General features: G+C 36.0%; 1 protein-coding gene across 13 annotated transcripts in view; it reads left to right on the forward strand.

Moving 5' to 3' along the window:
• LOC129578631 (uncharacterized) overlaps nucleotides 1–16283 on the forward strand; it is a 53522-nt gene that overhangs the window by 25879 nt on the left and 11360 nt on the right. For 9 of the 13 annotated variants that reach the window (XM_055467473.1, XM_055467475.1, XM_055467474.1 and 6 more), the window contains 3 exons: nucleotides 1889–1942; nucleotides 12715–12822; nucleotides 15790–15926. In XM_055467473.1, coding sequence (XP_055323448.1) covers nucleotides 1889–1942; nucleotides 12715–12822; nucleotides 15790–15926 — 299 coding nt within the window. Of the gene's footprint in view, nucleotides 1–1888; nucleotides 1943–2035; nucleotides 2136–12714; nucleotides 12823–15789; nucleotides 15927–16283 lie in introns of those variants that run through there. The other 4 variants (XM_055467476.1, XM_055467478.1, XM_055467484.1 and 1 more) reach the window with 2 other exon arrangements.

Consider the following 16283-nt stretch of genomic DNA (forward strand, 5'->3'; position numbering starts at 1 on the left):
CTCACTTTCACTTCTAATGAATCTGTGCTATTTTATCGATGCTTTGTGACACCTGACTTAATGCAAAATACGCTATAAAAACATTGACGGAAAAGCATACACAACACACTTGGCGTTGAGATACATTTATTTATACGTATATACATATAATTGAAATGGTTTGCGGAAAAAAATGTAATATGCTAAAATTGAAGCCCGAATAGAGAGCAGCTCGATAAAAGTCGATGTATCTCTTTTTCTTCATCTCTTCGGTACTTTTGTTGTTGTTGTTGTTGATTTTTTCTCCACTCTTCGGTTTATTTCGTGTATGGAAAGAAATGTGTGAAAACGATTGTTGTATGCATGTTTGAGCACTCGAGCATTTCAATTTTCCGTACTTCGCTTTTATTTCTTTCTTCTTTACATCATTTGCCCTTTTGTTTGGACGGTCAACGTTGAAATCGTTTTGTGTGCACTTAAATAATAATTTTTGTATGGCTTTATGGTGTTGTTGTTGTCTTCTTTTTTTTTCTTCACCTTTCTGCTGTGATTTTCCATCATCGGTTTGGCCATCGATCACACACACATACAGAACCTAAAACAGCGCTGAAGATTTTCTTTTGGTCTTGATCAAAGGCGCTCAAGTTTGCTTTTGTTTGGTTTCAAACAGAGGAAAAAAAGTCGAAGAAGAAACAAACATAGAAGAAAAATATGGAAAAAGCACACATAACGACGGCCAAATTACCAAAGTCACGAATTCACTTATGCGATTCTCATCAATTGTGGTGGTGTTGGCGGTCGGCCGCAGCTAGCAACACAATCAGTGTGAAAATATCGCAAAAGAATGATATAATTATTAATATTTTTAGCGAGTGAATGACGTACAAAACAGTTTGTTAGTTTCTAATCCAATTATTCTAATTCCATATTTAAAAAGATTTTCTTTTTTGTAATTTTTCCCAAATTTGGACGATTTCACTTTTTCTCCTCGTGTCTCGACTCGGCCGCTTGTTGCGCTGTCGTTCTTTTGTTGTTTTTGTTTCTAGAATTCGATTTCTGTTTCGCTCTATATTCTGCGTTCAATTGTCGACCGAGAAAATAAAATTTAACACCAATTTTACCAAAAAAAAAAAAAACTATGGTAGACAAAAACGAAGCAAATTGAAAGGCCGAGAACATTTGTTTCAATCTGACATTTTGCCAAAAAAACAAAACCAACCAAATACAACAACAACGACAAAAGAAGATAGAAACCGAAACCGACAAATGCGCTAAAACTGTAACTACATGTGATTCATTGTGTGTGATGTATTTTATTTCTTCGCTCGTCGCTCTGATATTTTCCGGTATTTCGAAACACGTTTCGCATACGCAACAATAATAATGAAGAAGGAAAAAGAAACAATAGTGCAAACGAGTTGAACGTAATTTGAAATACGAATAGAGATATATGGTGTTTGGCGGTTGTTTCAAATCAGATCGGAATGAAGGTCATACACGATGAAAACCAAATGGAAATGAGAAACGCTAATCGATCAAATGCTCTTTAAAAACGCTTTTCGATCGTTTTTTTTCTTTGGTTTTTTGTTGTTATTTTTGTTGGTGGTGCTGAGCCCGTGTGTTTCCTCATCCAGAATCCGACAAACTCATTCATTTTCATGTCTGACGTTTGAAGACATTATGCGTCCATCGTTTCCAAGGTGGACGATTCACTAACATTTACCTTTAACCAAACAAACACGCTGACGCGCTCTTTCAATTGAACCACGAAACTGAATTAGTTTTCCGTATGAGTGTTTTTTTTTATTATCATCATTTTTCATGCACTATTTTCAATTTATACGATTGACTCTATAAACTAGAAATCATTGCTTACAACCATTTTTTTTCTTGTTCTATTTTATTGCAGGTTCAGGTACGTATCAAGACAAAGAGAAACCATAATCCATTTCCTGCCCGTTCAGTAAGTGTGAAAATCAAGTCAAAACAACAGAAAAAAAAGCGAATTTCATTGGAGAAAAGTTTTGAAAAAGAAAAACAGTTTCACCGTTAGTTGTGTTGTTTTTTTAACGACTTCCATTCAGCTTCAAAATTTTCAATGTTTTACGATATTCGATTTTCTTTGCGTTGCCTTGGTCTTGGCACAAAGAAAACAAGTACGTAGAGTAAAAAATTATTATTATTTTAGAGAAAATGTCGGCATTTAAAGTCAAAACAAAGAAATTTCACTTTCTTCATATGTTTAACAAGAGCCATAAAAGTTTAGCCGAAACGACTTAAGTGGAAAAAATATCGCCCGTTTGCGATTTTTTTTTTTGTGTTTACGTTTTTTCTTCGGCTATTTTTTTGTTTCTTTGCAAATGTGAGAAAAAAAGAAAAGTTGACACTTTTTTTAATGGCCCACGACTTTTGTCTGGGCTACCCAATGTATTTCGACTTTTGCCATGTGAATGGCAAAACTAGATGCAATTTAATTTGCCACTTCTAAATGGTATTTGGCAGTGCGGTGAGCACCGCCCCGCCAGTATATTGTTGTGTGTGAACCCATAAGTGAATCGAAGCTGTTCGAACAATTAATTAATTTACATTCACTGGGTAATTTTGTGTCGCCGTAATGATATTTATGACTTTCGGTTAATCAGCGTAACAAATTTACGGGCATTCGATTTGAAATGGAAAACTATCAACGGTGAACCATTGCATTGGACATGTGTTTCTTTTTACGTTTGTCTCTGGCAAATTTTCGCTGTAAACATATACACACACACACACACACACACACACGAGTGGAAAAAAAAGTACAATGGCATTATGTAATGGCAAAGTGTTGGCGCACTACAAACAACAAACGACGATAATACGGATATGTCCCGTCCAATGTTTTTTTTTTGTGCCAATGCAGGAAAAAAGCACGACACAAACACTCAACAAAAAGTGAAGAATTGTTTATTGAGCGAATGTTACGTTTGCAAATTGGCCGTCTAATAAGCACTTTTCAGATATCATTGTCGGGCTGTTTTTCGACAGAAAATCCACAATAGCCTCCAGTATGTTTTTCTAACTGTTTATATATGAGACAATTTAACTAAATTGATATGTTTATTAAACAATTCATTTTGAATGATCAATTAAATTCGAATGGATAATGGGTCGGTAACATAGTGCGGAACACAATTGATTGTGGATCACGATCAATATATGGCATGGATATTCTAGTGCTCGCGTATTTTGAAGCGCGCGCGCATTCAGTTTCTGTGAACGAAAAATTCAATTGCCATTGCGACATATATGGTGTTCTAGTGTGTTTGTGTGTGCCTGTGGTATACAGTCGAAAATCGCAAATTTAAGCCCATATTTTGTTCCATATACGGGCTACATTTACTGACGATATGGCAGTAATTTTAATTTAATTAAAAGAGCTTCAAACTTGTGTGATCACGGAGACAAGATACACACGGCTTATTTTTTTCTCGTCTTGATTTTGATCAATTCCTCTCGGTCCCTTATTTGAGACAGTGTAGTCGAAATAGCAAATTGAAATGGGCCCGTCGCTTTTGTCTCCCCGGAGTTGTTTGAATGATTCATTTGCGATATAGCATATATATAAGATTGTGCACAATTTAGAATGGTCATTTTTCAAATACAAACAACTTGGAACATAATTTGAAAAACAAATTCTTGAGCATGTTTACTCATTAACTCGTTGTCCTCCGTCTCACTATCTCGCTCTCTTGTTTTGCTGGCGATTATTTTCTGTTGGTATTATTTTGGTTTTCGTTAAGGCAGCAGCAGATTTAAAGAGATACATCAAGGTCACTGTGTCATTTTGTTTGTTTTTACGGCTTTTTCGATGTAATTTTCATTTGAGAAAATGTCAATCGTATTAAAATTTTGCATGCGCACACATACATACACACACTGACTGTAATTTAACCAATTTCAAGCGCAAAAATAACAGGCACTCTATCTATTTTTATAATAATTTGTGCTACCTGAACCGGGCAATCCCATGGAGTGTCACAAAAGTCGAGCTGCTTGGCCTTTTTTTTCTGCTGCTATTCCATTTCGTTCGCGTTTCGTTCTCGGTCAAATCGGTTGTTAAGAACGAAGCTCCGGTCCAGAGCCATGAAAAAATTGATATAATGTATATATACTCAGTCGCATTAGTACCGAGAGAGAGACTTGTAAACGGCACAATAATGCGCAATTTGATCAGCAGCTAAATTATTATACAGTGTGCATATTTTTACTTCACGGTCACTGAATCGCCAGTTCTAATTGTCTGAGCTGAAAATAAGACCAAACCGAATGAGACACTTATTCGGCTTGTCATTGCTTGAACCTATCTCTTTCTCTCTCTCTCTCGCTCTCACTAACTCCGTATTTGCACTACAAAATGCGCAACAAAAATTTATTTTTATTTATAATAAAACTCATTGAAACGACTCGCCGTTTTGTTCATTTTTTTCTCTTATTTTTCTCACTCTCTTTATCGTAATCGGAGAGCACTTCGGCGCGGTGTTTTCGTTCATTCAATGTAATTACGGTTCCTTGTTCATTGTTTATTGCAACATATTCAAACAGCGCGCGCATAAGTATTTCTAGTCGGTTTTTAATTCGTACACTTTTCAAATGAGCTACGTGAACCTTTTTTTTTCGCTGCTATGCGCACATATCAGAGATGCCGTTTGTTTAAACGATATTGGAATCGGCAATATTCAGCAACAAAGAAAAAAATCACGCCGATTCGAACTCTTCGACTTGCCGTTTATTTACCATAAGCGCGCCTGGGTTGTGTGTGCTGCAATTTGGATTCGTGCGATTCATTTGGCAGAGAGAAACCGAAAAACTAAAAGTGTTTTCCACCCAATCATCGATGTAAACGGCAAACAAATCATAATAAATGGCCACAGACAATGCATAAACGCTACAATTATTTCCATTTAGATCTTTTTTCCGTGTTTGCCCACCTAGCCGCCGCGTCTCTTCGGTCAATCTCAATAGTGTTTTTCCAACCAATCTTCATTCACTCACTCTCTCTCGCCGCATACATGTTTGTTTACATGTTTTCCAGCCAACACGCCATTAACTGTTCACATGTAGTTTTGATTTTTGTGTGTTTTTTTTTTCTGCAATTCTTTTCTTCGATTTAAAATATTATTAAACAAAAGTTTTTCCATATTTCAGTACATTGTTTTTGTCTCATGTGGTGCGTCAAAAGTTTATCCAAAAGCGAAAATCATATTTAGACAGCGACGACGATGTCGACGTCCACAATGTCGACGACAATAACAATCAATAGTGCTCATAATTTTGGAAGCCATTGCGTCTGCGCACAAAGATAATTGAACCTTCTCAAAGCCAAAAACACGTAATGGCTTTCATTGAGCAATGATTTCACCGTGACAAAAGACAATATCAAAACAATGTGTCTTGCATTCTACGTCTGGTAAATGTTCAATTTTACAAACCGAGAGACGACGACAAAAAATAAACGCACACATAAAATTATGAAAAAAAAAAATAAACAAATAGACCCACAGCCGTGTAAATGTAAATTGCGTTGTGTATAGACTTGTATGTCCGCCTTTCTTTTCCCGTACATGCCGAAAAAAAATCACAGAAAAAATCACAAAGCAAACACACCAAAGCGCAAATGCAAAGAAAAATTAAGCAAAAAAATGGTTTTATTTGATTGCTTCCCCAATACTGGAGCTACATATACTGTTTTATTTCTCTTTTTTTTCTTTGCTTTGCGTTCATATTTTTTTTTGTGTGATCCATTAAATAACTGCGTATTAAAAGTAATGTTACCGTCGAAGAAATCAGATGAAATCAAGTTTCAGGTGGAAAAGTGTAAGCGCTACAGTTTACCATTATTTCAAATGAAAATGCAACTTTTGCTCTCCTTTTTCCTCGACTCATTTACTACAGAAACCAAAAACAAAATCACAAACAGTGTTGACACATAGAATCGATGTAAACATAGAAATCCATATACTACACTGTGCATGGGTCAATTCGTCGACACTGTTGTCAACCATTGATGATGATTGTTCACAAATAATGCCACAATTGAATTTGGAAATTGCGTTTTCGGTGCCTACTAACTGCAGTCACAACAAACACAACAAATGATGAAATTCCCACAATTTCTTACATAATTCGAACGAAAGAAAAAAAATATATATACAAACATGTGTGTGCTGGGTGTTGATTCTTACTTTTTGATGAATGTTTAATAAAACATCATCATTGTTTTCCAACCACCGTCAAATAACAACAGAAAAAATTTGAAAAAGTTAAGGAGAGAGAGAGCGAGAGAAATATGCTTGATGTTTCGCTAAGCCATTCTATTCGGTCGGAGATCTGAAAGCCGCGGTGATGAGATAGTGAAAAATGAACGTGTGTTTCTTCATAATTTTTACGAAGAGAAAAAAAAGAGAAGTTATTAGACGATCGGTTGTGCCGTTAAACACACGTACATCGGTTGGTGTGTAGATTGCAACGAAATAAGAGTTTTGTTCTGTACTGTTTTGTATATGTTGAATAAAAACATGTTTTTCGGATTATTTAATTGATACCTTTATTATTTAAAGTTGGCAATCATAGGAGTTGGTTGTTGTTGCTGTTGGTGGTGTTTCATCAACTTATCTGGGCTTGTAGCGATAAGTCCAGAAGTTATTATATGCAATCAACTGCTTCAATCAAGCGTTCGTTGTTTTTTTTTTCTTTTCTCTTTCAACATAAAACAGACGCGATCAAGATATATGGCCGTTTTTTATTCATTCAAATAATGCCAAAACAACTAACAACATACTTTATTATAAATAATAAATGAATTTCGCACATTTCAGGGAACTAAACGAATAATGGAAAGAAAAAAAGGCATCTTTTTCCTATTTCGCTCCGTAATCGCCCAATGACTTCTCAATTATAACGTGGCGCCGGTTGTAAAACGACTTTGTTAATTTGATCATGTGTGTGTGTGTGTGTGTGTGTTTTTTTTGTGTTTGCCGTTTCTAATCAAAAACGATGAATCAACTCAGCATCCTTCGAAATGAACTCATGTTTGACCCATGAAACATATGATTCATCGTCGTAAAAATCGTCGTTTTCCTACTTTCATACATGACTTCACATGAAACACATAAACACATCTAAATTATTTCCTTTCTCAAAGTGGCCAAATCATTTTTGCGGTATTGGAACAAGCGAGAAGAAACGAAACCATTCAAAATGTAAATTTCAAACCATGATGACTGTTGAAATTGAATGCTCGGCCAATGTTTAGCGACTTTAGTGACTGAGGTGCAGTGTGAGAGAGATGTGGTGTTTTTCTTTTATTATGATTTCAATGATTACCTACACCGATCAAATTCCTAATAACTGCTATTAAAACTTGACAATCAAATTCAGTACATGCGGCTGGAAAATCATGTCATAAAAGCATCAAAAAACGCATACAGCATTTGTTGTTGTTGTTTTTTTTCGATTGTGAAAGTAGAGGAAGTGCAGTGCTGTGCGCGATGCAATAAATTTCTCGTCCAACAATTTTGCTTCATTTATTTCATTGAGACTTGTTTTTTTTTATTCGGATATTATTCTGTATTGATTTATGAAGTCAATTTGGATTCGATGTGCGATCAAAAAAACCGAAACCGAAAAAAAAACCACCGTAACATTTGGAAGGATCATGTTTTGTGGTTCGGTCTCGCGTTTGCATAAATCAGAAGCAATTGTTGCTAGTTTGATACACAATTTTCGATTGGACTTATATGTGTTTGATATAATATCTGGAAAGAGTGAATCGAAAATTATGCATAATTCCCAGGTGATTAGATAGGTTTTTCATCTCTCTGTTGATTTGATCTCTGGTGATTGGTGTGTATTTTATACATATATCTGAGATGCACATTCGCTTCGCTTCGCTTCGACTAATGGAAATGAGCCATTAAAAAGTGTGCTTTTCGTATAACTTCAATTCAAACGGATAGAAAGTTGAGAGTTGTGATTCAATTTGATATTTTTCGCTCAATAACTGAATTTAAAGAAAAAGAAGAAAAAAAAAACGCGCGCAACAAAATAAAAAAACAAAAACCATGGCAGTGCTTGATCTCTGTGCGCAAGCGGTGGCTCTGGCTATGTAATTTTTCATTTGTTTTGTTGAATTAGTTTTAATTTATAATTCATTTTAATCATTGCAATCGTGTTGTGCTGTGTTGTCGGGTACTTTCAAAATAAATTAAGACAGAAAAACCATAGGGAAAATAAAGAACGCCACATTACAAACCGCACCGCACCAAATTACGCGAAAAATCGAATTATTGTGATTATTATTCTGTTTTTCGTTGCTAGTTTATAATTCTCATTTACTGCAACAGCAGCAGCAGCAACAGCAGCAGTAGCGATAAAAGTCAATTCCAACCGCCATAGAATCGCTGGCGGGCACTAGTATTTGCCTCATATATTTATTAGATTGCATTTATCCGTATCCAGACGATTCAATGCGACAGATTAGCAAATACAATATATATAATAGAATGCATTCACACACGTCAGCTACTGTATGCAGATATCGTGGCGGTGTGCATGAGTGCTCGCATCGCATGCAAACAATCGTTTGGTGTGTTTTTTTTTTCTTCTTCTCTCGAGTTTTTGCAACACTCCAGATGCATGAGACGATCGATTGCTTCTGGCCATAAAAAAAATCGCTAATATATTATGCCTAAGCCCCCAAAAGCAATATGTGTGTGCTTCAATGTTGATCTAACTTCATCTCGAATTTCCATTTGTTTGATCATCGCAATGTCGATCGGCACACAATTTCCATATTAAAAGCACATATTTTCTCGAGGCGACAAACTAATTTTCTCTCTGGGTTTTGGCGAACGATTTTTCAACCGAAAATAAAATTATATATATTATTATTATTACGTAAGTAAGTAATGTGTGCTGTGGCGGCAGCTACCATTTTTTTGTTGTTGTTGAGAGTATTGAAATCACTTTTCAAACCAAAAAGAAAAAAAAAATAATAATAAAAACCACCAAAAGATGAAATGGTTTTTGGCGAAATAGATATTTCGTAAGGGCGCTCAACACAGACATTACAAGAGGAAAAATCGATTTTAAATATATATCAATGCGTCATTCAAGTCGAGAATGATGGTGTTTAGCCGACAGAAAGCTGCCTCAATGTGCCATGAATATAGGCATCTACATGTACGTACATATATTGTTTTGAAGCCATACGAAAACTCTCTGTCGACATGAACAAAGCAGGAACAAATCTAAGCCATTACATTTAAGAAACGAAAGTCGATGTGATGCGGCATGACACAGCGTACTCAATTAAATGCATTTCTATTTTGTTTGAAAAGCGCTAATTAGGTTTATGTGTACTTAACAATGCTGCATTATCATTTTTGACAAGCGAGAAACAGAAGACAAAAAAACATACACACATAGCACCACCAATTCATACGTTGGCTCAAAAACCTTGTGCTATGTGTCTGTTTTGTTTTTTTTTTTTGCATTTTTGTTGTGTCGCTGCTTATAGTTCCGTTCCTATAATTTTCTCTTTAGCTTCCCCATCCGAAAAAAAACACACACACACAACAAAATAAAAATCGAAATGAAAATGGAGTCAGCACAACATTTGAATTTAGTATAGTTTTGTATCTTGAAATGTGAATTCAATTTGGCTGCAAATTACTCACTCTCCCCGCCGATGGCACGCAAAACCATTTTTCACATTGAAATCAACTGGCTGAATCTCAATTAATTGCTCTTGTTTAAATTTCATTAGTGCCATTTTCCCTCGACGTGAAAAAAAAACAGCAGCAGACAACGACTCACACTCGTGTTAGTGGAAAAAAAGAGACAGTTTCAGATCATAGCGATTTCGACACATTTCACCGATGAAAATGAACGATAATTAGGATTGCGATTGCGATCGTGGCTGCTTGGGTGCATTTTCAACTCTTTCTCCATCGTCTGCACACACAAACACGGAGTGAGAAAGAAAAAAAAATCATCATGAAATCATTGAAATTCTTGGCCACGATTTAATTAATCTTAAATTTCGAAGGAACAAAAAAAAGAACTTGCATTCAAATCGTGAGTTGGCTTATTGATGAAATAAGTCTATTGTTTCACATTCAAACAATTCCGATCCAACGAGAGAGAGAGAGAAAGACAAAAGATCACTTGAATTTAAATACTTTTGCATGATTAAATTCATGTTTCTTTCACTTACATCAGTTTCATCTGCTTGAGAATCTTAACTAATAAAACGTTATGGATAGATTGCCCTTACAACATTTTAATCCGCAACATTTTAAGAATCAGCGTGTTTTTCTTTCTGCCGTTGTTGCTTCGGTATGTGAGTAGCTGGAAATATGAATTCAAAGAATCTGAATTAAGAAAAAACTGAAAACGATACCGAAAAAAGCCGCACTAAATTTGCGCCATCATGCACGCTCACGAGTTTTTTTTCTTCTCTCTCGTCTTTCTGATCTTCATGAAATTGCCTTTTGTCTTCGTTTTTTATCTCTTGCTGTTATGAGTTGTTCATTTCAAGAACACTTAATTAGGCGAATAAAGAAAAAAAAAGTCGACAATCTCTCAAAAGCATATACACGTATCGTTTGATTATTATGAAGCCATACCGATTAATGGTTGTTGGAATGAGTCTATTGCAAGATTCCAGTCGCTTTGGCATATGAATGTGTTGACAAAAAAAAATGTAGCACAGATTTGAAATATGTTTGAGATTTTTTTTTGTTCTTCTGTGTGAGATTCATGCCAAAACGGTGTGCGATCAAATTGTTCGAGAATTTCAATGCATTGAATGAAATGAGAATGACGATTGACAGCAAAAAAGAATTTCGTTTAAAAATGGTGAAAAACACTTTGGATATCTCCTTGTTTGTCCTTCGCTGAATAATCGAAGAAGAAACAACAACAAAAAAACGGTGCAAAATAGCCAATTCATGTATATGGTCTCTGTGTTTCCAACTGACTAGGAAGCTTTTCAAATTGTAAGTGACTTAAACAATCAGAGATTTGTGATGCTAACCGTTCGCTAAATTCTATCACACATTGATCGCAAAATCCAATTTGTTCCAGAAGCTCGATCTCAGCTCAATTTTCCATCCTCCATGTAAGAGAATCGAGTGGCTTACATTCTTCTTGCGTGGTATTTGCTGTGCCGTGTGTACTGTGTCGGCTGAGAGAACGGGACAACCAGTTTCCAATAATGCGCTATTGTGTGTTGAGTTTGTTGCGTGCATTTTACGAATTGATGATCCACATTACGTGAACTGAATCGAATATGCAGTTATTGGAATATATCGTATCTTTTGCCAAATGCGACGCAACGCAAACACCATAATCATGTTTTATCGAAGCTGAACACAGTTGAGCATTGGTTTCAATATGCAAAATCCAATTTCGAACAGCAGCAACAACAACAGCTCGTACATACAGACACACAACGTTTACCAGACTCTCCAGTTTGACTGGATTTCAAGTAGAACGGCCTGTTTTTGTTTCCATCCAATTTGTCTAGTCAATTTATAATGGAGATAATTGATAATAGATAAAACTGAAGTGAAATGATTCATTTTGCGCGCATTTGTGAGCGCGATCATTGGTATCGATCGTTTCGGGGTTGCAATACACTCAACATCCATGTTATGATGCAGTCTTTTTTTCGTTGTTATGGCTTGATTCAATGTGAATAAACTTTTGTACGGATCCATTGGCATCTTGCATTATCAATGTTTTTTTGTGTGTGATTTCATCACTTGCATCGAAAAAAAGAAGCATTTACTGTTTCGCTTGAAACGTTAATTAAAATTATGGTTTGGTGCGCGTTAAATATGTTTGTTTAAACAGCCTACTGGAATTCGTTAGCGTTACCTTGTGTGCACTTTTTAAGTGGTTTTGAATGAACATAAAAAGGCGCACAATAACATTTCATTTTACCATGCATGCTAAACGCCGTTTTATGATCGGGCAACCGTGCCGTACACGTAAGCACCGAAAAAAAACATTGCAACGTACTGAAGGCAACGTGCAAAAAGAAAAATAAAGCACACATAGACACACACTCACACTCAAAATCCAACAACAGCAACGGCAACGAAAAAAAGCACCAAATCACATACATACAACGTAATTTTCGTTTCATTGAGAAGAGAGGCTTACTTATATTATGCAATGAAAAATTTGCTCATTTTTTGTTTCGCTGATGGGGCTTCCATGCACACGAAAAAGAATAGCACGATGACTCTTAACTGTAAACAAAATCGTTGCTCATTTAGATTTTGAATGAGCGCGTGTGCGTAAGACTTTATCAACCGCATCGCAATCACATTATCGAATAGATGTGAATTAAATTAAAAATGGCTCTTGACAATCGAATACGAATCGAAAAATTTAATAACAACAAATTAGTAAGACTCATTCAATGAGGTGTTAGACCGAACAAAAGATTTCAACAAATCTATTCACCGCTAGAAATAATAAATGAACAACTACTGTGGCAACAACAACTACAGACAATTACATAAAAAAAATTAAGCACATTACAAATGACGACAATAATAATTATGGATAGGTCTTTTTCATCACTCTCCCTCTCTCTATCTCTCTCTCTGATTTCATTCGTTTGTGCAGTAGTAGCTGCTGATTTTGTTTTTAATACGATTTATTTGCTTTCAATTACAGGGTGAATTGTGCACTTTTGCTTCAAGACGCGGTATGGAGTGTATGCCATTGAGAACATCATCGGGAGCATATCATTATCACGTGAACGATCAAACAAAATCTCTACAGGTAATTAATGGCTCTTTTGGTATTGTTGTAATTTGTTTAATGATGTGCGCTGAAACTATGATTAAAAGTTTTTTTTTCTGTTTTCTACGCTTCAAACAATTCGAACTGCTTTGAAGGTTCTTTTCGTTAAACAATACAAACTTCTTCTCTTTCACTGTATACCCATCTCTCACTCTGGCTCTGTTACTCGAAACAAGAAATAAACTTTCTGAATATTGATGATCGTTTAGCATAGTACAGTAATTATACGGTTGGCGTTAATGTGCAGCAACATGACAAATGATATGTTGTTGCATTGTATTTAGTGTTGAATACACACGATTCAAGCCAGTCGGTCAAAGTAAACAGCACGGAACAAAATTATCTTGAACTTTACCTCATGAACTTCGTGTATCGACCATTGTAATCGCATTGTTTATGACTATGCACATAATTTCCATATTTCTTCTTTCATTTTCGCCCGCTCGCTCGCTTGCTCGCACTCTCTCCGCCGAAACATTTTGTGCATTGCGACTTTGGCATTGTTGCGAAATAGGATTTAGCTTCTGTTTCAATTTATTGACACAAATCCGACTCATTCACAAAGCCGTTTCTGAGCCACTGACCACCACTTCAACATCAGTGGATGAAAAGGAAAACACGAACAGAATAGACATGTGTGCAGTAGTGTGTTGGTACTTCATTTTATGTATTAAAAATAAAATAATCGCATTGTGCCCTGAAGCATACGTGCAAGTTTCGCGCTTGAGTAGCTGCCCTGACGATGGCTCAGCAGAATATGATGGTGCTTAACACGAAACCAATGTTTACAATACAAACGACGACGACGACAACGACGACGCGTTTCATTTATTGGGTTAACGGTTGTATGTTGTGTGTCCTTGTCAACACACAACTTCCAGGCTTGTCGAATATGAAATTTGAACGAAAATTACATCCGTCTTCTGGGGTCGTTCGCTTTCATTTCGACATTTTGTTATAGAAATTGTGTAAAATGAACTCGGGACATTAGCGTGCGACTATGCCAATTTCGTACTGTTTAATTTTAATTTTTTTCTTTCTTGGATTCTCACACCATGAATAAATTGATAATCAATTCATTTAATTGAAACAAAGCTATGCACACACAACATTTTGACATTGTGTGCGAGCGAGTGATTGAGTGAGAGACTTCATTTATTGATAACCTTATAAAATCACAGCTCAAAACCGACATGTATGTGCTTGTGTATTGGATCGAAATACAAAAATAAATAAAATGTAATGCATGAGTAACTGCCAGTAACTGACTTTCTATTTAATATGATTTCAAGGTAAAAATAAATCGCGCAAATAACTGTGCATGTACACGGTTCATGCGTATAGACTAGAGAAGGCACACATACAGAGATAGCATAGTCATCGCGTATGGCAAAGCCGCCACATTCAGTGATTTCATTTAATCGGCAACGTCAGATAACACGACAGCCATAATCTTTAAGACAAAAGATCCCACACACACAAGCCGCCTTCAAAACAAGGGGAATGGCATTTTATTTGTGGATAATAATGCTAATTTCGCAAATTGGAATAGATTTGATCGCTTTGGAATTTGTATTTATGAAAATTATGCATTCAATTTAGAAATATATTTGCATGTTCATTGCAGGAATGTGTAGATGCCTTGGTTGAACCTCATCGAATATGATTGAAAATATGCAACGATGTTTCGATCTATTTCGAAATGGATTTCAATGCCTGTTCATTGACGAACATTGAAGATCGCAAGAGTATTTTTTAATGTAAAATAAGATTACGAAAGAAAAATGGTTTCCCCTTGAAAAAGAAAACTGAATTCAAAAATGATTCTATCAAATTGATTAGATTTTATCGACGAGATTTTCTTTCTTTCATCGGCTTATTTCATATTCAGCATAGGGAAAATTTGGCTAATGATCATAAAAGCAGCAAATGTTTAATCACAAAGTGACAGCCATAGTCAATCCAAGTGGATTTGTTGGATCTAAAGATTTTTTTGTTGTTGTTTCAGCTGCGATAGTTTGGTGGTAAAAAAATGCAACCAAAATGGCATGCACTGCATGAGTGTTGAGTTGTTGAATTTTTCGATGGAATCCATTGTTATATATCGCTAGATTGTTTTATTGTTGTTGCCGTTGCTACTGCGCGTCTCTTTCAATTTAATTTATCGCGTTCACCAATTAATTTGTTACGAATTATGCTTTGGGCACCGAGACGGCAATTAGCTGAATCATTGCTGTTGTTACGCGATGGCTGTTCAATCAGAAACTTGGCAAAATCGTCCGATTTAGTTATTACTGCACTTCATTGCAACGGTCTGATTTGTTTGCTCACACACACACACACAGACACTGTGTGTGTTTTGTGGTTGAGCTTTTGATTTCTTCGTTGGTGCGAGTGAATCAGTTTGGTTCGGGCTTTTCACACAAAACACAGATTTGCCGTGGTAAAACAACCAATTATTTATTCATTCAAAATAAAACATTTTCATTCTCAGAATTGAATTCATCTTTTCGAAATGGGATGTGCTATTTTGAATGAAACGTGCCTTCGGAAATAAGCAGAACATAGAGATAGAGACGGATGGAGAAGAAGAGAGACAGAGAGATTAATATTGTAAATTGCAGTGTTTGTGTTTTGTTTTGAAAATTCACGCGCACATTGCTCATTTCCAATGACTGAAGTGAATTCGTGTTATGAATTTGTTTTCGCGATAAAATTATTGTTTTTGATTGTCGTTTGGGAAGTAGCCAGAATGGTCTTACGTAACATGCATACGCTACGATTTCGGATAAAACACAGAAAAGTAATCTACTGAAAAAGAAACATTGCACACGCATTTGTTCCAATTTTGTCTCAAATCGTCATCACCATTGAATGAAATGTCATCTCGATCTTGTGAGTTGTGATTGTTAATGCGATTTGTTATTTGGACTATTTTCCATACAGGAACTACAGAATGAAGTGGGCGCATTGTTGGAATTCAGAGATCTGGTTATCGAAACCTTCCCCGATCTCAAGAATAAAATGGCTTCAATATCAGCGTCCAGTACCGGTGTGCCGTCAGCGTCATCGCTGGCTTCAAGGTGAGTGAATCGTAATACTATTCGAATATACCGATCAAAATCACTACACATCTGCAGATTCGAAATGCAAAACAGCGTTTGAAGACGCAATGAAACTCAATGAAGCAGCGGACTTGTCGGCACACTCGTGGATTTAGCATTTCACTTGCTTTGGCGATTCGTGAGTTGCTGAAGCATCATATATGCAGTGCACTCGATATTTAACGTGAAAACCTATATTCGATACATCGAAGTTGGCCGAGGTATGATTTCGTTTGCGCGTAGCGCGTAAGCAATTCACTTGCGATATAACGTGAATCCCTATTTACTATATATCGCAAGTGAATTGCTTACGCGCTACGCGCAAACGAAATCATA

The sequence above is a fragment of the Sitodiplosis mosellana genome, unplaced genomic scaffold, assembly GCF_009176505.1.
Source record: "Sitodiplosis mosellana isolate CC-2019 unplaced genomic scaffold, AAFC_SMos_1.0 Smas_scaffold_6226, whole genome shotgun sequence".
Classification (NCBI taxonomy): Eukaryota; Metazoa; Arthropoda; class Insecta; order Diptera; family Cecidomyiidae; genus Sitodiplosis; species Sitodiplosis mosellana.